General features: G+C 44.5%; 1 protein-coding gene across 2 annotated transcripts in view; it reads right to left on the reverse strand.

Moving 5' to 3' along the window:
* Positions 1 to 20,781, reverse strand: part of smpd3 (sphingomyelin phosphodiesterase 3) — a 370,308-nt gene that overhangs the window by 8,615 nt on the left and 340,912 nt on the right. Inside the window, exons 4-5 of one of the 2 annotated variants that reach the window (XM_080187151.1) lie at positions 19,485 to 19,560; positions 15,771 to 15,923 (exon numbers count right to left, since the gene is read on the reverse strand). In XM_080187151.1, the coding sequence (XP_080043277.1) occupies positions 15,771 to 15,923; positions 19,485 to 19,560 (229 nt within the window). Of the gene's footprint in view, positions 1 to 15,770; positions 15,927 to 19,484; positions 19,561 to 20,781 lie in introns of both variants that reach the window. The other variant, XM_080187150.1, reaches the window with a different exon arrangement.

Consider the following 20,781-nt stretch of genomic DNA (forward strand, 5'->3'; position numbering starts at 1 on the left):
AGCCACCCGATTTTCATGTCAGGCAGGTGGACATGATTGAGACATATAAGATGATGAATGGGATGGATAGGATAGAGGTGGAGAGGCTCTTCCCGCTCAGAAAGGACAGTAGGACTAGGGGGCACAGTCTCAAGATAAAGGGGGGGCGGTTTAGAGCGGAGTTGAGGAGGAACTTCTTCACTCAAAGGGTGGTGAATCTCTGGAATTCTCTGCCCGTTGAAGTGGTGGAGGCTGCCTCGCTAAATATTTTTAAGACGCGGGTTGATGGGTTTTTGATAAGCGAGGGGATTAAGGGTTATGGGGAGAGGGTGGGAATGTGGAACTGAGACACGACAAATCAGCCATGATCTTATTGAATGGCGGGGCAGGCTCGAGGGGCTAGATGGCCTACTCCTGCTCCTATTTCTTATGTTCTTATGGACACGGGCAGGAGACAGGTCTACATTTTAATTGGCAGCAGTATCGGACAAGAGATTGTTAACTCAAGCTTTGTGTTAACTGGAAAACAGATAACAAGGAACAAGACCAACATTTGACATTAACTGGGAAGAGCTCCTGTATTTCTGGAAGGAATACGTGAGGTTTCTAGAGCTGGCCAGAAGGAAAAGTAGAAGTGTTACTGAGGACCTTAATCAGGAAACTGAGGAGCAATCCATTTTTTTGAAATCAGAGAGGAACTGAAGTTAAAGTTAAAATCAAAACCTAATATAAGTTTTACTCTGTATGTTCCCTCACTAACGATAACTTCCACACCTTGGCCTCATTAATCAGTCCTTTTTCAGAAAGTTGTAGAAATGCCTCTGACGTTTAATACCATAGAACCCTACAGTGCAGAAAGAGACCCTTCGGCCCATCGAGTCTGCACCGAACACAATCCCACCTAGGCCCTACCCCCATATCGTACCCACTAATCCCTCTAACCTATGCACCCCTGGACACTAAGGGGCAATTTCTTAGCAAGGCCAATCAACCTAACCTGCACATCTTTGGACTGTGGGAGGAAACCCACACAGACACGAGGAGAAGGTGCAAACTCCACACAGACAGTGACCCAAGCTAGGAATCGAACCCAGGACCCTGGAGCCGTGAAGCAGCAGTGCTAACCACTGTGCTACCTTGCCGCCCTGGTTACATGGCATGATTACAATATTCAATTCTTTGTAAGAAAGGAGTCTCATTATTACCCTCCCTGGGACATACTATCATATGGTTCAATATTAGTACCTAAAGTCACTGCCTAATCATCAGGGATACTCGGGAAGATAGCAGTGACACTGACAATGTTCAACTTAAACTTAAAACTTGTACCAGTTACTAATGGTAGTAATATTCCTAATCTTTAAAAAATTGCTAATGCTGGAAATGTCCCTAATATTTGTAATCTGTTTTTGTTAATGCCCAATGAGTTTTTATAAATTGCTAGGCAAATGTCAGCCATTATCTGATCTCTGCTATATCCCTATCATAATCCTAAAGCTGTTCTGTCCCAGCCCTGAACTCACCCATAGCCTATTCCAACACTCTTCCTATCCAGTTCCTGCTTCCACCCTCTTCCAATTCTAATCCTACGCTTTCTTCATTTTGATTCCATCGTTACCCTCACCCTACCCTGATCTCATCATTACCATCTCTCTTTTCAGCCCTACTGCAAAGTGGTCATTGTCTTTAATGAGGATCAGGCTGGTCTCATGTTCTCCCCTCTATACAAATTGAACATGAAGAAGAACCACTTGGATGAGACATCAGAATGTGACTCCCCCACCTCTCCACCGAGCGCCTTAAATATGGCAGGGGCAGAGTGGGTTGTGGGGTGAGGATGGAGGAACTGATGCACAGGTGAGGTTTTTGGGAATGGAGAAATTATTCAAACTTCGTGTGTTCAGTGGCTCTCCTCTAGATGGCAGCAAACAACAGTTAGAATATTTCAAGCTACTTGGAGCCCTTTTGGCTGGAAATCTGGTGGTGATCTGGTGCCAGGGAGCTGAACTGTAGCTGAGCTAACAAAGCTCAGCTACAGTTCAGCCTGGTCTCAACATCAACCTTCAGAATGAGCATAGATCTAAATAGCCACAGTTGGACTGCTGTATATCTAGCTGTGTCCACAAACACTCTATATGCAAGGTTTAGGACGGGTAGATTAAGGGAAGTACGGAGTAGGAGCTGGAATCACATAAGGAATATGAAGAGGGAATGGGGTGTGATGAGGAAAGGGAAAGAGGGACAAGGACATGGTATGGGATCCAGTGATGGATTTTTTTGTGTGTAATCTGGGCAGTGTAAGGAGTAATAAAAACAGACTACATTATTAGCAATTTGGGGGAAATGGGCGGGGTGGGGGGTGTGATCACTGGATAGTGATCCACCTGCTTGGATGAGTGCAGCTGTAATAACACTCAAGAAGCTCAACGTTCAAGACAAAGCAGTCTGCTTGCTCAGCGCCCAGCCATCACTGATACACAATGCCAGCAGCGCATATCATCTGCAAGACGCACTGCAGCAACTACCAAGACTCCTTCAACAGCACCTTCTAAATCCACACTCTCTACCATCTAGAAGTACAAAGGCAAGCGATGCATGAGAACACCACCATGTGGAAGTTCCCCTCCATGCAGCTCACTATCCTGACGTGGAAACATACCGCCATTTCTTCACTGTCACTGGGTTAAAATCCCTGCAGCGGTTCAAGAATGTGGCTCATCAACACCTTCTCAAGGACAGTTAGGGATGTGCAATAAGTGCAGGCTGTGCCAGTGACATTCACATCCCATAAATCAAAAAAAGCTGTAGGATGGTCATTTGGATAGGAGTCAGGCACGGTGGGTGGTGATGGAGGAGGATTCATGAAATAATGACTAGAATGGGGAGCTTACTGGGTAATGATTGGACAATGGTAGGTCACTGATAGTGATCAGGAAATCAGTGGTCAATGATAGCCTCAGGATATGGTGGGTGATGGTTACTGGATAGATAAGGAGCTGGGAAGGGAATCACTGGAAAGTGTCAGTAAGCATGGTCACTGGATAGTGATTAGAATGTGGAGGGGGTGGTCATTGGATTGTGATGAGATGAATACTGTCCACAGGGAGGAACTGATCAATGATGGAATTATTTCATCATTACTGAGAAATAATTCAGGGTTGATTTCTGAAAATTGTTTGGTATTAATAAGAATGATAAATAATTAAACTCTTCATTCCTAGATGGTTTATCATCTTGCCCTGTCTGAAGTTGTCTGAAGAAATGCCATGTAGTTTCTTGCTGTATGTAAATTCAGTATTTGAGGATATATTTCAGAAATTATCCAAGCCTGTCTCGCTCCCCCACTATCGACTCACCCTCAGCACCCCTGACTCCATCCTCCAAGCTCTTACTGCTACCAATTCCCAACAGCAATGTTGTCCAATAAAAATCTGATTAGCTAGAAGCATAGTCATGCTGACTCTATTTTTAACCATACGCAAAAATTTCAGTTGAACATCCCTTCCATTCTCTCAACCATACAGTTAAATGTCCTTTTGTGAACCAATCTGCTGTTCTTACCAGCTCGGGCTAACGTGCAACCAGATCCACAGTAATGGGATTTACCTTAACAGCTCTCCAATCTGGTACAGCAAACCACTCAGTTGTGTCAATGTCTACAGAAAAGTCAAGTAAGAAAAAAAGCAGATGGACAACCAGCATTGACCTTGGCACTGAACATGACAAAAATATTGTCTGCAAAGTCCTCCTCTCTAACACCTGGAGACATGTGCCAAAATTAATTGAACTGTCCCACGGACTAGTCATGATATCATCATACTCACTGAATCACACCTTACAGCCAATATCCCACTTATCTTCGTAAGCATCCTTGATTATGACTTACACATGGAGGATCAGAGCCATCAGAGTAGATGCCCAATGGTTAGTAAGGAGCATTAAGGAAGTCCCAACAATGATTCTAAATCCCATGAAGTCTCATGGCATCAGGTAAAACATGACCAAAGAAACCTCCTGTCGATTACCATCTACCATTCTCCCTCTACTGCTGATTCAGTACTCTTTAATTTTGAAAACCACCTTGGAGGAAGCACTGAGGATGGCAAGGGCACAGAATGTACTCTGGGTGAGGGATTTCAGTTTCCATCATCATGGCTGGCTCAGTAGGACAACTATTCACCAAGTTGGCCAAGTTCTGAAGGGCATATCTGTCTGACTGGGCCTGCATGGTGAGTGAAACAACACTGGAGAAAAGTCTACTTGACCTCATTCTCATTGATCTATTTGTCACAGATGTATCTGTCCATGAAAATATTATTGGAGTTATAATTGCAGTCCATGTGGAGACAAAGTCCCATTTAGACACTAAGTACACCTTCCATCTTGTTGTAGGGATATATCAATGTGCTATATGGGATTGATTCATATCAGATCTAGCAGCTCAAAGTTAGGCACCGGGATGCACTGCGAGGCATCAGCAGTAGCAGAAATATACACAATCATGATCTGTAACATCATGGCTTAGCATAGCTCTTGCTCTCATTCTAGCATTGCCGCTAAACCCCAAGATAGCAAATGTTTAGTGAGGTGTGCAGAAAAACATGTCAGGAACAACACCAGGTATACGTAAAATGAGGTGTAAAACATGATGCAGCTACAATGTCTGCATGCTCAACAGCTGAAGCAGTATGCAATGAATAGTCAGAGCTAAGCAATCCCACAAACAATCAAAGTTCTGCCACATCCAGTCCTGAATTGTGGCAGCTAATTAAACAGCTAATGGAAGGAGATGGCTTCATAAATGCACCATCCTGAATGATAGCAGAGCCCTGCACCTCAGCGCAAAAGTCAAAACTGAAGAGCTTGCACCTATCTTCAGCCAGAAATGCCAAGAGGATGATACACCTCAGCCTCCCCCCGAGGTTCCCAGGATCACTGATACCATAAGAACATAAGAAATAGAAACAGCAGTAGATCTCATGGGCCATCAGGCCTGCTCTGTTATTCGATCCAAGTATGGCAGGTCTTCTGCATAAACTTCAATTTCCTACATGGGATATTCCTTGATTCCCTGAGAGACCAAAAATCATTTTATCTCTGTCATAAGTATTTTTAATGATCAAGCAGCCATAACCTCTTGGGTTAGAGAATTTCAGTAGAAAGTGTATCCTTAATAATAGATTCCAACACTTTCCTGACGATTGATGCCATACTGAGGTAGTTCCCAGTTTTCTCTCTCTCCCCTTTCTTCAACTGATACAATTCACTCCAAATAACAGCAAGAAATGGCTAAGTGTACTGAACCCAACGAAGAACACTATGTTTATAGTATAGAAAAAGTTGCAGCCCAACTGGTCCATCATATTGTTTATGCTTCAAACAAGCCTCCTTCCTCTCCTCTTCATCGAAACCAGTCAACATCTCTTTCTATTTCTTTGTCTCTCATGTATTCATCTAGCTTCCTCTTAAATACATCTATGCTATTCTAAACCATTCCTTATGGTTGCAAAGACTGTGGGCTCTGACAACATCCAGGCTGAAGTACTGATGACTTTTGCTCCAGCACTGGTCATGATATGAAGTCAAGCTGTTCCAGCACAGCTAGAACCCTGGCACCTTCCTGACAAAGTAGAAAATTCACAGTGCATCCTTTCCATAAAGCTGGGTCAATATCATGAAACTCCCACCCTAACAGCATTGTGAGTGTACTCATACCACATAGACTGCAGTGTTCAAGAAAGCAACTCACTTAGCTTGTTTCTATTTCTTCTATTCTTATTTTGTCGCGGCTATTTTCTCAAAGTTGATTCAGGGTGGGCAATAGTCTTGCCAGCAATGCTGAAATCCAAATGCCATGAATGAATTTTAAAAAATCCAATCCACTTAACTATTGCTCCATCAGTCTATTCTCAATCAAGTGATGGAAGGCGTTGTTAACAGTGCTAACAAATGGTGATAATTCAGCAATTATATTTGGGATCTGGGGTTCTTCCAGGGCTACTCAGTTCCAAATTTCACAATTGATTTTGTCCAAACACAGGCAAAATAGTTGAATTCCAGAGATGAGTTGAGAGTGATTGTCCTTGACATCAAACAAGCATTTGTCTGAGTGTGGAGCCAAGGAACACAAGTAAAACTGAAGTCAGTGGAAATCAGAGGGAAAAGGCAGAAAGGAAGACGATTGTGATGGCTGGAGGCCAATCATCTCAGCCCCAGGTCATCACTAGAGGAGTTTCTCAATGTCGTAGGACCAACCATCTTCAGCTTCTTCTTCAGTGATCTTCTCTCCACCGTAAGATCAGAAGTACGGAGGTTCGTGGTGATTGCTCCTTGTTCAGTGACGTGGACAATGGTCAGGCTTGAGTTGATAAATGACAAATAACATTTGTGCTACTCAATTACCTGGCAATGATAATTTCCAATAAGAGAACTTGACATTCAATGAGATTTCCCCCATCATATGCAATTTGAGGGGGGTTACCATTGACTAGGAATTTAGCTGGGCCAGTCCATATTATTGCTGTGGATACAAGAGCATATTAAAGGCTGTGAATTCTGTGGCAAGTACTTAACCTCCAGATTGTGCTCTTTATAGAAGCTTATCGTTCTCCGGAGCAGTGTTCCGGGTGGCTGTGGTGAGTGTTGGATTTACTTTAAAAGCTTTTGACTTCACTTCCGGTTCGTGGGGTTTTCTGTGAGTACTTTTTATTTCTGAAGCGGAAGTTAGGCGAGGGGCTAGTCGGGAAGGGAGAGCAGGGGGTATAAAAAGAAGGCAGTAATAGACAGCGGGCAGCATCGGGAGCGGGCAGTGGAGTGAGTGGGAGCTGAGTGAGAGCTATAAGGGCTTTGGCTCGCTGGGCTTAGGCGAGAGCAGGCTTAGGCAAAGTGAATTGCGGGTCCCATCTTTACTGTGTGGCATTTCGGAATATATAATTCCAAGGGAGGTCAGGACATGGCAGGGGCTATGGGGAGGCACTTTAGCTGTGTCAGGTGCCATATGTGGGAGTTCTTGGAGGCATCACGTCTCCCGAAGGCCCACATCTGCGTCAAGTGTTTCGAGCTGCAGCGTTTGAGGGCCCGGGTCAGGCAACTAGAGGTGCGTTTAGAGGATGCGTTTCTGGTCAGGGAGAATGAGGAGTTAATGGCTAGGAACCATGAACAAGTGGAGGTCCCAGGGCCTGGGGGACAGGATGGGTGGGTAACTGTTAGGAGGAGGAGGAAGAAGAATAAGAATAAGAATAGTCCTGGTCCAAAGACCACCCCAGTGGCCCCCCAAAAGGCATTGACAGGGGTACAAAAGGAAAGACAGGAGGGCCAGAATGACTCAGAGGGAAGGAAGGGGGCTGGCAATGTGATAGTGGTGGGGGATGGGAGGGTCAAAGGAATTGACAGGAGGTTCTGTGGGCAGAAGCGTGACTCCAGGATGGTAGTCTGCCTCCCTGGAGTAGGGGTACAGGACATATTGGAGAGGATAGAGGGAATTTTGAAAGGGGAGGGGACCCAGGCAGAAGTAATAATACACGTAGGGGAGAGGGACGTAGGAAGGCAGAGTAGGGCAGATGTACGTAGGCAATTTAGGGAGTTGGGGGCCAAGCTGAAGAGCAGGACCTCCAGGTGGCATTCTATGGGCTGCTGCCTAGTACCAGCAGGGCTAGGAATAACGAGACCGTGCAGCTGAATGCATGGCTGAGGGATTGGTGCAAGGTAGAGGGCTTTACTTCTGTCAATCACTGGGAAGTATTTGTGAGAGAAGGGCAACTGTACAGGAGGGATGGGAAAAATTTGAATGGGAGAGGGACAAATGTCTTAGCAGGGAGGTTAGCTGGAGTGTTTAGGCAGGGTTTAAACTAATAGGGAGGGGGGGTGGGGATGAGACTGATAGCTCATTAGGAACTGGGGTCGGGAGTGAGTTGGGTGACAGGGTAGATTTGGGTGAAAGGAATATTATCGGGGAAAGGAGGATCCGAGTGGGCCTGGAGGGTTGGATTGCATCTGTTTTAATGCGAGGAGTGTGACGGGTAAAACGGATGAGCTTAGGGCCTTGATGTTTGTGAGGAAGTTAGATGTGGTGGCAGTGACGGAGACGTGGTTAAAGGAAGGGCAGGACTGGCAGCTGAATATTCCTGGGTATAAGTGTTTTAGGTGTGACAGGGGAGGGTTGAAAAGAGGTGGTGGGGTGGCGCTGTTAGTAAAGGAGCACATCACAGCAGTGCAGAGGGAGGACAATATGGAGGAGTTAGGGATTGAGTCGCTGTGGGTGGAGTTGAGGAATAAGAAGGGAGAGATTACGATGCTAGGGGTATACTATAGGCCACCCAACGGCCCGAGGTCAGTGGAGGAAGGTATTTGCAGAGGCATTTTAGATAGATGCCGAAAGAATAGGGTGGTTGTAGTGGGTGACTTTAATCTTCCTGGAGTGGATTGGAAGGTGCCTAGAGCTGGGGGTACGGATGGGGAGGAATTTGTAAACTGTGTGTTGGAAGGGTCCTTGGAGCAGTACGTAACTAGCCCGACTAGGGAGGGGGCTATACTGGATTTAGTGTTGGGTACTGAGCCGGGGCAGGTGGATGAGGTTGCAGTAGGCGAACATGTGGCTAACAGTGACCACAAGTCTGTCTACTTTAGGATAAAAATGGAGAAGGATGAGTGCTGTCCGAAGGGTAGGGTGCTGAACTGGGGGAAGGTGAGCTACAGCCGGATTAGGAAGGAGCTGAAGGACACTGATTGGGAGGGGTTGTTAGCAGGCACAGTTGGCAAGTGGGAGGCTTTCAAGGGTAAACTGATAATGTTGCAGGAAAGGCATGTGCCGGTAAAGAGGAAGGATGGGAAAGGCAGGATTAGAGAGCCATGGATTACAGGGGGTATTGAGGACTTGGTCAGGAAGAAGAGGGCGGCATATATTAGGTCGAAACAACTGGGAACAGAGAGAGCGCTGGAGGAATATAGAGAGAGTAGGAGGGAGCTTAAAAGGGGAGTTAGAAGGGCGAAAAGGGGGCATGAAATGGCTTTGGCTGATAGGATTAAGGATAATCCAAAGGCATTTTACTCTTATATTAGGAGCAAGAGAGTGGTTAGAGGGAAAATTGGTCCTCTTAGGGACAAAGGAGGGGAGCTATGCATCGAGTCTGAGGGAATGGGGGAGATCTTGAATGAATACTTTGCATCGGTATTCACAAAGGAGAGGGGTTTGGTGTCTTGTAATGTCTTGGAGGGAGCTTTAGATCAATTGAGGGAAATATCCATTACGAGGTAGGAAGTGCTAGGGTTTTTAGGTATCATAAAAACGGATAAAGCTCCGGGGCCTGATGGTATTTATCCCAGGCTGCTTAGGGAGGTGAAAGATGAAATTGCTGGGCCTCTGACGCAAATCTTTGTCTCTTCTTTGGACACAGGTGAGGTCCCAGAGGACTGGAGGGTAGCTAATGTGGTACCGCTGTTTAAAAAGGGCAGTAGGGATAACCCTGGTAATTATAGGCCAGTGAGTTTGACATCGGTGGTAGGAAAATTGTTGGAAAAAATTCTTAGGGATAGGACGTATGAGCATTTGGAGCGTTGTGATCTGATTAGGGATACGCAACATGGCTTTGTTCAGGGGAGGCCTTGCCTTTCGAATCTGGTAGAATTTTTTGAGGAGGTGACAAAATTGGTTGACGATGGGCGAGCCGTTGATGTCATCTATATGGATTTCAGTAAGGCGTTTGACAAAGTCCCTCACGGTAGGCTGGTAGAAAAAGTTAAGGCACATGGGATACAGGGACAGGTAGCTAGATGGATTGAAAACTGGCTAAGCAATAGGAGGCAGAGAGTAGTAGTGGAGGGGTCCTTTTCTGGCTGGAAGTCTGTCACCAGTGGTGTGCCGCAGGGCTCAGTACTGGGGCCTCTTCTTTTTGTAATATATATAAAGGACTTGGAAGAGGGCGTACGTGGTGTGATCAGCAAGTTTGTGGATGACACCAAGATGGCAGGATTGGCGGATACTGAGGAAGATTGTCAGGTGACACAGCAGAATATAGATAGGTTGGTATATTGGGCAGATAGATGGCAGATGGAATTTAATCCTGACAAATGCGAGGTGATGCATTTTGGAAGGAATAATGCAGGGAGGAGTTACATGATAAAAGGTAGACTGATTAAGAGTATAGAAATACAGAGGGACCTGGGAGTGCAAGTGCACAAGTCCCTGAAGGTGTCAACACAGGTGGAGAAGGTTGCAAAGAAAGCTTATGGAATGCTAGCCTTTATAGGAAGGGGTATAGAGTATAAGAGCTGTCGTCTAATGCTTCAGTTGTACAGAACGTTGGTTAGACCATATTTGGAGTACTGTGTCCAGTTTTGGTCACCTCACCACCGGAAGGACGTGGACACCCTGGAGAGAGTGCAGAGGAGGTTTACCAGGATGCTGCCTGGTATGGAAGGACTGGGTAATGAGGAAAGATTGGGAAAACTGGGGCTCTTCTCCTTAGAAAGACGGAGATTAAGGGGGGATCTGATAGAGGTGTATAAAATAATGAAGGGAATAGATAGAGTCAACAGTGGCAAGCTTTTCCCTAGATTGGGGACAACTATCATGAGAGGTCACAATCTAAGGGTGAGGGGGGAGAAGTATAATTTCGATACTAGAGGAAGGTTTTTCACACAGAGGGTCGTGGGCGTATGGAATGCGCTACCAGGTAAAGTGGTGGAGGCAGGCACTCTGGACTTGTTTAAGGTTTACTTAGATAGGCACATGAGTGAAACAGGGATGGAGGGTTACATAAGATGGTTTTAAAAAGGGACAGAGCCTCGGGTCGATACTGGAAATGTAATAGTATATGTTAATGTTTCGTCTCTTTAATCCACAGGCGTCAGTCCACCCTGTTGTCTAACGAGGGGCATGGACACGGTGAGTCGTGCGTGAGCTGCTCTTGGATGTTTTGAGAGTAGCTTAGTACTTCGTGTCAATGTGTGTGCTTAAATCTGGACCTGTAGACGGGCGCCACAACAGCTCAGTGACTATCACTGCTAGCTGTGCAGATACATGGATTTGGGCCTGTGTCTGTGGGAGTTTGCGCATTCTCCCTGTGGTTGCGTGGGTTTCCTCCAGGCGCTCCGGTTTCCTCCCACACCCCAAAGATGTGCTCTTAGGCTGATTGGTGTACCAAATTGACCCTACACTATTCTCCCCTGAATCTGGCTACAGTAGGGGTACCATTCGCATACACAGGGTAGCTGTAGGAAAATGCTTTAAAATGGCGGCGCGGGCTCATTGGGCTGAAGGGCCTGTTTCAGTGCCAGGTTGTTCTTTGTTCATTAGATGGCCAACCATGTAAAGGAAGAATGTGAAAAGTTAAGCCTATTATTAGAATAAATGGAATAAATAATTGAATAAAAGAGCCGTGATATCCTAAAGGCACTTGCATCCTCCAATGAATAAATACTACACCAATACAGTCCAAAGCTAATTTGTACATTTAACTGTGATGTTCACTTAGCATTACACAGCTTGCTGTGGTTTCTGGATCTTTCCCAACTCAATCTGCAAGCTGAAATGGTTGTCTCCTAGGGGACTGGCATGGATCAAGCAGGAGTCTGGCAATTGCTGTGCAGTCACCAACAGTCCTGCCAGGAGAGGGAGCCCAAGTGGCATAACATGGCACCTATACTAGGAGTTGGGTTGCTAGGCCTTCCAGAATGGCCAGTAATCTACCAGAATCAACAATTATCTCTTGGTGGCTATTGAAAGCCACCTGATAGATTCTAAAATAATATTTTAAGCAAATAAATTAATATGCACAATGATTTGTACACCCAAGTTCAATATTCACTGTGAAATGGTGATCTCACTGTACTTGGCAAATGGATGACTTAAAACATAAATTGGTACTAGCACGGATTTCACATGGGGTAATGGGCTCATTAATGTTATGACTCAGATAAAGCAGTTCTAGCCAATATTTTAAGAAATGAAACAGTTGTGTGAATTGGTGAGAATTTATAAAGGAATTTTTAGCTAGTATGAAATGGGCTTTTGCAGTGGGTGCGATAAAGGCCTCACTGTGTTTTCCTCTCTTTTGAACCCACTCAAACCAGCCTGCTAACTTTCTGAGACCTCACTTCTGCTAATATCTCCTAGAATATGTCCTGTCAGAGTTGGCAACTGTGATTGGGAGCAAGACATTCATTTATGTTTGCATTTCTCAGAAACATCCCAAAGCATTTTGTTTTAGTTAATTACTTGCTCTGTGACTGGTGGTATGTGGACAACTGGAATACCTATCTTACTTAAAACAAGATCGCACAGACAGTAACATAAATGACCAGCAAACTGTTCACAGTGTTGCTACTTGAGTAAAGAACAAGGATAAAGACATCAACATTTAAGCACAGTGAGACCACCAATGTACAATCAAACAGATGAGTGGAACTTTAATGTCTCTTTTCACAGTGAAGCTCTCCCTCTGTACTTCAGTTGAGTCTGGATTATACTCTTGAACCTTGAGTGAGACTCAAACTCAAGACCTTCTAATTCACGAAGCACAAACTGCTCACACTCATCCCCCCAACATTTGTGGGCAGCACAATGGCACTGTGGTTGGCAAAGAACAAAGAACAACACACAGGCCCTTTGGCCCAATGAGCCCGCGCTGCCATCTTAACAATGTGTTTTTCCTCCTCCACCCTTGACCCATGGCTATGCTTATGGTACCCCCATTGGAAACCAGATTAAGGGGAGAATAATTTAGGGACAATTTGTTACACCAATCAGCCTAAGACACACCTTTCGGGTGTGGGAGGCAACTGGAGCACCCGGAGGAAGCCCACACAACATGAGGGAGAATGCGCAAACTCCCACAGACACTGGCCCAAATCCATGTATCTGCACAGCTAGCAGTGATAGTCACTGAGCTGTTGTGGTGCCCATCTGCTGGTCCAGTTTTAAGCATACACAAACAACGTGAAGTACTAGGCCACTCTCGAACTTTCAAGAGCAGCCCACGCACGACCCACCGTATGCATGCCCCTCGTTAGACAACAAGGTGGACCAACGCAGCTGCAGAGTAAAAAAGAAAAACATCACACATGTAACAGTTGATTTCCAGGAACGTCCCGAGGCTCTGATCCTTATTTAAAACAGTCTCCTATAACCCTCCATCCCTATTCCGCTCATGTGCCTATCTAAGTAAACCTTAAACAAGTCCAGCGTGCCTGCCTCCACCACCTTACTTGGCAGTGCATTCCATACCCCCACGACCCTCTGTGTGAAAAACCTCCCTCTAGCATCCAAATTATACCTCTCCCCCCTTCACCTTAAGCCCGTGGCCCCTCGTGATATTTGTCTCCAATCTAGGAAAAAGCCTGCCACTGTTTACTCTATCTATACCCTGCATTAGATCCCTTTATTAAGGGAGGATCTATTAGTTCCCCCCTTAATCTCCGTCTTTCTAAGGAGAACAGCCCCAATTTACCCAATCTTTCCTCATAACCCAGTCGTTCCATACCAAGCAGCATCCTGGTAAACCTCCTCTGCACTCTCTCCAGGGTCTCCACATCCTTCCGGTAGTAAGGTGGCCAGAACTGGACACAGTACTCCAAATGCGGTCTAACCAATGTTCTGTACAACTGTAGCATTAGATGCTAGCTCTTGTACTCTATACCCCTTCCTATAAAGGCTAGCATTCCATAAGCTTTCTTCGCAACCTTCTCCAACGGTGTTGCCACCTTCAAAGACTTGTGCACTTGCACCCTCAGGTCCCTCTGCATTTCTATACTCTTAATAGGTCTACCCTTTATCATGTAACTCCCCTTTACATTATTCCTTCCAAAATGCATCACCTCGCGTTTATCAGGATTAAATTCCATCTGCCATTTATCTGCCCAATATACCAGCCTATCTATATCCTGCTGTGTCACCTGACACTCCTCCTCACTGTCCGCCAATCCTGCCATCTTTGTGTCATGCCTCATAGCGCCAGCGACCTGGGTTCAATTCCCGGCTAGGAAACCCATGTCTACCTGGGTTTCCTCTGGGTGTTCCAGTTTCCTCCCACAGTCCAAAGTGTGGGTTAAGTGCATTGGCCATGCTAAATTGCCCCTTAGTGTCCTGGGATATGTAGGTTAGAAGGATTAGCGGGGAAAATATGTGGGGTTATGGGCATAGGACCAAGGTGGGATTGTTGTCAGTGTGGACTCAATGGGCTGAATGGCCTCTTTCTGCACTGTAGGGATTCTATGATTCTATGTCCTCAAACTGCTCACAGTCAACCTTCCAACATTAAAGTTTAAAGTTTATTTAATAGTATCACAAGTGGGCTTGTATTAACACTGCAATGAAGTTACTGTGAAAATCTTCTCGTCACCATACTCTGGCGCCTGTTTGGCTACACTGAGGGAGAATTTAGCATGGCCAATTCATCTAACCTGCACATCTTTCGGACTGTGGGAAGAAACCCATGCAGACACAGGGAGAATGTGAAAACTCCACACAGACAGTGGCTGCAATCAGGAATCAAACTCAGGTCCCTGGCGCTGTGAGGCAGCAGGGCTAACCACTGTGCTACCCTAATCTTCAAACTGATCACATTTATCCTCCCAACATGATCTTCAAATTGTTCATATTTATTCCCTGAATATATGCGTGTGTCTGTAACCCATCATTTGAAGATTCTCTAAATAGAAATGTTCCTTTAAAGTCTGCAGTTTGAAATCTGCCCAGTTTATGTCAGCTGCATGGACAATAAGCTCAGCTGGGTGGCAGATATCTGCTATTTACCCAATCCTGGGAGCTAAGGTTAACACCATAGCTCAGTGTTAGCACTCTTACTTGTATCAGAAGTTAGCGGGTTAAAGTCTTATTCCAGTAATGAAAGAGTGCAGCACTGTAGGATGAACAGTATTGATGAAGTGCTGCACTGACAGAGGATCAGTGCTAAGTGACTGCTGCACTCTTGGATGGACTGCACTTTTGGAGGGGCAGTATTCAGAGACTGCTGCATTGTCACAGGAGCAGCACTGAGGCAGTGTTGCACTGTCAGTGTTAAGAGATTGCTGCTGCACCCTTGGGCAAATACAGAGGACTGCACTGTCAGAAGAGCAGTATGGTGACAGCACCATTGAAAGGATTGATGAACATCAATCCAGATAGAATAAATCTTTGTTGTTTGTCACTGCGCTACGCTCGTCAGCGGTGAGCAAAATGCAGTGTTGCAGACACGGTCAATTGTAGTCAGTCAGCGCTCAGCATGTAAAGAGGGTGTGTGAGTGATATTTGGAGGTTATTTAGGAGTGTTGAGATAGGAGAGGTTTATGGAAGGTATTCAGGGATGATTTTTGGAGGGAGTTTAAGAATGATTTTTGGAGAAAATTTAGGAGTGAACTTTTAGGCAGTTCAGGAGTGAAACTGGAATGGCATAGGAGAGATTTTTGAAGGGAGTTTAGGAATGATTCTTGGAGGATTTGGGTTTGAGACATTTTGGTGTGCGTTTAGGAAGGACTTTTTGCATTTAAAAATACAGGTAGTAGAGAAGATGGTAAAGAGGATGAAAGCCTTAAGAGGAAAGAATCCTGACAGCAATTAAGACAATTTGTGTGCCTGGACCTTTTTAAATGTTCTGAGTGAGAATTAAATATCACATGGCGTCTGCATTGGATATAGTAATCAGCACTGGGGCAGCTGTTTATTGAATATTTTTAACCATAGATGTACTTTAGCTCACCAGACAAATCAGTGACACCATTGACAAAATGCCATTGGAGAATTAATACCCCAAACCACCATGACTGTTCCCTCAGGCAGTGTAGAAGCAGAGACTCACCTGAGGAGCAGTTGTCAAAGTTGAGATCTCCTACCAAGACATCGAATGCCAGCAGATCCTCTGAATTGGCGGGACTTGATGAAGAGGTAGATTTTTGGAACTCAGCCAACCAGTCCAGCAGGTAATCCATCTGTTCGCAGCGAATGGCGGCATCTCCTGGGTCAGAGGCAGATGTTAACAACACTACAGCACTTTCTTAATTAAATACAATGGCTGATGTAGCAGAAAATGAACATGTAGCCACATGACATTTTTAGCAGACAGGTGCACTTTGGAGTATATTAACCAACAGCACTGGGGGTGCCTAACTTACTCCCTCCCCACACTTCTATTTTGTTCTTGCTACATTTACCGGACAATGCTAGTTCTTGGCTTTACATATCCTTGATCCTTGAAGGAGGAGAGAGTTGAGTGGTTTGAAACTTGCATGTTTCATCCTTTTGGAGAGTCCTCCCAATAATGTAACTAAAAACAAATTTTGTCTGCATAAAAATGGAAGGCTCCAGAGCATGGATTTAATCTAAATTCAAGAGGGAGGAAGTAAAGTTCAGGGGACAAGATAATTTATGTATTTACTAAAAAGAAAATACCCGAGTTTTAAGGTGAGCTTCCAGACATTATACTGCTGAACAGCAAGTCAAACAGCTACATTGAAATGGAAGTTAAAAACAACAGTAAGCAGCTTCTTCAAAAACTTAATACAGGAAAAAGTACTTTTTGCCCGCATGTAAATCACCCCACGCTCTGTCAAATCTCGTGTACATAATAGGTTGGCTAAAAAAGGGAGTTGAGGAGTTAGTAAGGGGAGTTGGGGCATTGACAAGGGAATTAATGAGTGGATTTGGGGAGTTGACAAAGAAAGGTGGTAAGTGGAGGGTAGTTGATAAGGGGATTTGGGGAGTTGGTGAGTGGAGTTGCGGAGCTGACAAGGAGAGTTGTAATTCCCACAGGTTAAGAAAAACCAACAGCCTTCACATTGAGGACTTTGAATAAGGCCAAAAACAATTATGCACAGATAAAGAAAGGAGCCCTAGGGAGTTTTATTTGGAATAAAATGGTTCTACCAATTCCTATATGAGAAGAAATTCACTTTATTGATGGATCATCATCCAGTGATAGTGAGCAGAATGCAGAAGTGGGCATTGCTGTTGTCAGCACACACACATACACGATCAAGTGTTGTCAGACAAACCTTCATGGGAATGCAGATGGACTCTCCTGAATAGTTTGTTGGTAAGTAGTTTATGTGGAAACATTTTCTACTTTGAGCAAGTAGATAATACTCCTGCAACTGCAGGACAAGTTAAAAAGTGTACCAGAAATGATCCAGTACTGTCAAAGGTTATAGACATGGGGCTTCAAGGTCTCAAAAGCAAACCCTGAGTTAAAGCCACATTCCGCTCGAAGATTTAAATATCTGTACAGGCTTGTTGATTCCTCTGGGGAATGTAAGTCATCATTCCATCATTATTAAGGAAATTCATAAAGGCCAATGTGGTATTGGAGGATGAAAGAGGCTATTTTTGGTGGCTGGGCCTAGATGCCAAAATCAAGAAGAAGGCAGGAATGTGTTTGTCTTGTGCAAAATTATGGAACCTGCTGCTGTTAGCACCATTACCTCTGTGGAAATAGCCAGAAGAGACCTGGCAACAGTTCGTGTTGATTATGCTGGACAGTTTGAAGGACAGATGTTTCTCATTCTAGTCAATGCTCAATTGAAAAGGCCTGAAGTTGCCATCATGAAGTCAATGTCAACAGAGAAAACAATTGCGAGATTGGGTGAAATCTTCAGTAGATCCGGTTATCCTGAACAACTCGTGAGCTATAATGGGCTGCAGTTCATTTTGCAAGAATTCATACTCTATTCAAACAAGAATGGAATTCAACACATTGGATCCATTCCCTACCATCCTGCCACAAATGGCCTGCACAGCATTTTGTACAGATGATAAAATAATCATTGAATGTAACTAGAGAACAAGATCCCTTGTCTGAAATGCTTGAGCCAATTTCAGTTCACATACAGGGATACTGCACACTCCACAACCCAAGTTTCTCTGGCATTGCTCATGGTTAAACGTCAGCTATGCATAATGTTAGATTTACTTAAACTGTCCAAGAAAAAGTTGCAGGATCAGATTGTACAGCAGGACTCAAGATGTTCTAGCAAAGAACTATACCACAAGTGGATATCTGCTACCATCTTAGCACAGACAGGACTGGTCTCCTTTCCTATGCAAACCCAAGATAGTGTAATATGGAGGAGAAGTGCAGATCAACTTTTGGTGACAAGAACCAACCTGCTAGAGACAGAACCACCAGAGAGTCCAAATCAAGCTGTGCTAAAAGCTGACCTAAACCTTCCTGAGAGCCTTTCTCCAAAACAATCATGGATGACGTAGAGCCCAAGCCAAACACACCAGAGGTTGCAGCAAGTACTAAAAAGCAGATACCTGAGGTTTGTTGACAACCACACAAAGAATGACAGCCTTCAAAATATCTGACCTATTGAATCTTATGTTCATAGACTGTTAATGTTATACCTTTTATTGTGTCAGTGTCCTTTGCTTTAAAGGGGGGAGAGAAATATTGTGTTTGAGGTTTTCTAGTGTTTCCTCACTAGCAGCCTTGCAGTTTACGTGGTCGATCACTTGATGTCACCAGAGGTGACATATTCAGCCACTTGTGTGGGCAAACGGGAGTGCAACATTGCAGCCTGTAGTGTTAACATCTTCTAAATAAAGCTTTTTGTTGAGGAGTTGACATAAGAAGTTGGGGATTTGGTGAGTGGAGTTGAGGAGTTGACAAGATGAATTGGTGTTGGGAATTGGCTAGGGGAGTTTGGGAGGGTAGTTGACAAGGGTAGGAGGTAATTGGAATTGGGGAATTGACAAGGAGAGTTGATAAGGAGAGGTGATAAGGGGAGTTGGTGAGGAGAGTTGAAAGGAGAGTTGGTGAGGGTAGTTAGTGAATGGAGTTGGGAAGTTGACAAGGGGGGTAGGCAAGGATGTAAGGAGTCATTGGGTAGTTGGGGAGGTGCATTGGTGAAGGCAGGAGAGGTTGCTGGGAAAGTTGATGAAGACAAGCGGTGACTTAGCCAGGGTGAGGGCAGTTGGCGGGGTTGTTGGCAAAAGGAGTTGGAGAAGGTGTGGGGGTTTGCAGAAGGGGTGGGTTCACAAAGGTGCTGTGATGACATTGTCATGGGAAGTTGGGGAAGGCAGATAGTGTAAGCAAAGGTAGGGAGTGCTGTTAAGGATGTGGAGAATTGAAAAAGGAAGATAGGGAGGGCAGGGAAAGTTCACTGGAATGTAACAATCTTGGGCAAGTTTGTGAGAGTGAGGGTGCTTGAGAGTGAGGATAGTTTAATTGGCATGGACAATTGAAAGAGGCAGATTTGGGATGGGTTATGTGGTTTGCTGGGGTAAGTGAGGAGGACAGAGGGTATAGGGAAGTCTGGAAGGAAGAGATGGCAATGGGAGTTGGTGAGGGTGGGGGGAGCTGGGAACGGTAGGTATAGTTGGGAGCATTAGGAGGATTTTGGTTGGGGAGAATTTGCTAATATAGATGTTGCTTCTTGAATAAACCTGCTGGTTGACCCTTGTGCTCTGCTGAGGAAGAACAAATAAACCAAAAGAAATAGGTTGAGGCCTGAAACGAAGCAAAGTCTAGGAGCGGCAAATGAATGAGTAAATTAACTGATCAATGTTTGCTTACCTGCCAAAGCTTGCAAATGAGTGCAAGAAACATATCCCACAATTCTTTGGTCCTGAGGTGTGGTTCCAACTTGCACCTTGTGGGGGGCAATGAAAGGATAGTTAGAAGAGTCAGTAAGGGAATCAAAGGTTATAAGGATAAGATGGGAAAGTGGAATTGAGGATTATCAAATCAGATCAGTCATGATCTCATTGAATGGTGGAGCAGGCTGGATGGGCCAAATGGTGTACTTCTCTACTTACATCTTAAGGTCTTATGGTCTCGCTTGTAACAGTTCTCTCTCCATTCATGAAATGATCACTAAAGGAGATGGTCACCTGAGCGTATAATCTGAGGTATGGGTGATTGCAAGCATCAGTTTATGTTTCTCAAAGTACTATACTGCATAAAAATTGATGATGGAACAATCTTTTTAACATTTTTAACATTTCCTGCCTTCTGCAATTTAGACTTCAAGCCAACATATAGATTCCCTACAGCCTCATCATGGAAATGTAGTGTGGGTAAGATAGCCTAGGATCAGAACATTCCTGAAAATGAAACCAATACTGGGTCTAGAAGTTGCAAGGGACAAGAAATTTCTGGATGTGGTGGGTGTTCCCTTGGACTTTTTTCAGAGACTATACCACCATGAGAATCTCCATCCATTCGTTTCAAATTCATTCATCCTTATGAAATGCCACAGTTAAAACTAATAAAGATTTGGAACGGGATTCCCTATTCTTAGAGTTTGTGACCTTCAAACAGATTTGTTTAATTACTGCCCAATCCTTTGACTCTTGAGCCACCCTACCCTTAATGAATGCAACCTAAAGGGAAACCTATTCTCATCCCCTTAAATATGTTGTGATGGAGGAGTTCAATTCCTAAACCGCTATATCTTCCAAACATTCTCCATCTCTAGCTGAAGACAGCATTGGACAATTTGAAGTCCATTGCTTTATCCTCAACCAAACCCTCTGAATGGGAAGTGCAGGACTTCACTCTTGATGATGAAGGGTTCTCCAAGTGGGAACTGAACTATTGAAACTATAGGCCCTTTGAAAGGAAGTGGAGTCCTCTCACTAGTCTAATATAGTTAAGTAAACTTGATGTCTAACACTCAACTGCAGAAAATTTTATTAAGTATATTCACATGACAGATATGAGCTCCAAGATGGAATGAGATTGTGTCTCAATAGCTCCAGGCTGTGGAAGTATATTTAATCATTATCTACTTCTGGTAGTACTTGATACTTGAAAAGATCAGGATCTAAGGTAACTGGGCCACAATGTTCTCACATCACTTTGGATCTTG

The sequence above is a fragment of the Carcharhinus amblyrhynchos genome, chromosome 4 (assembly GCF_965287045.1).
Source record: "Carcharhinus amblyrhynchos chromosome 4, sCarAmb.v2.hapA, whole genome shotgun sequence".
Lineage (NCBI taxonomy): Eukaryota > Metazoa > Chordata > Chondrichthyes > Carcharhiniformes > Carcharhinidae > Carcharhinus > Carcharhinus amblyrhynchos.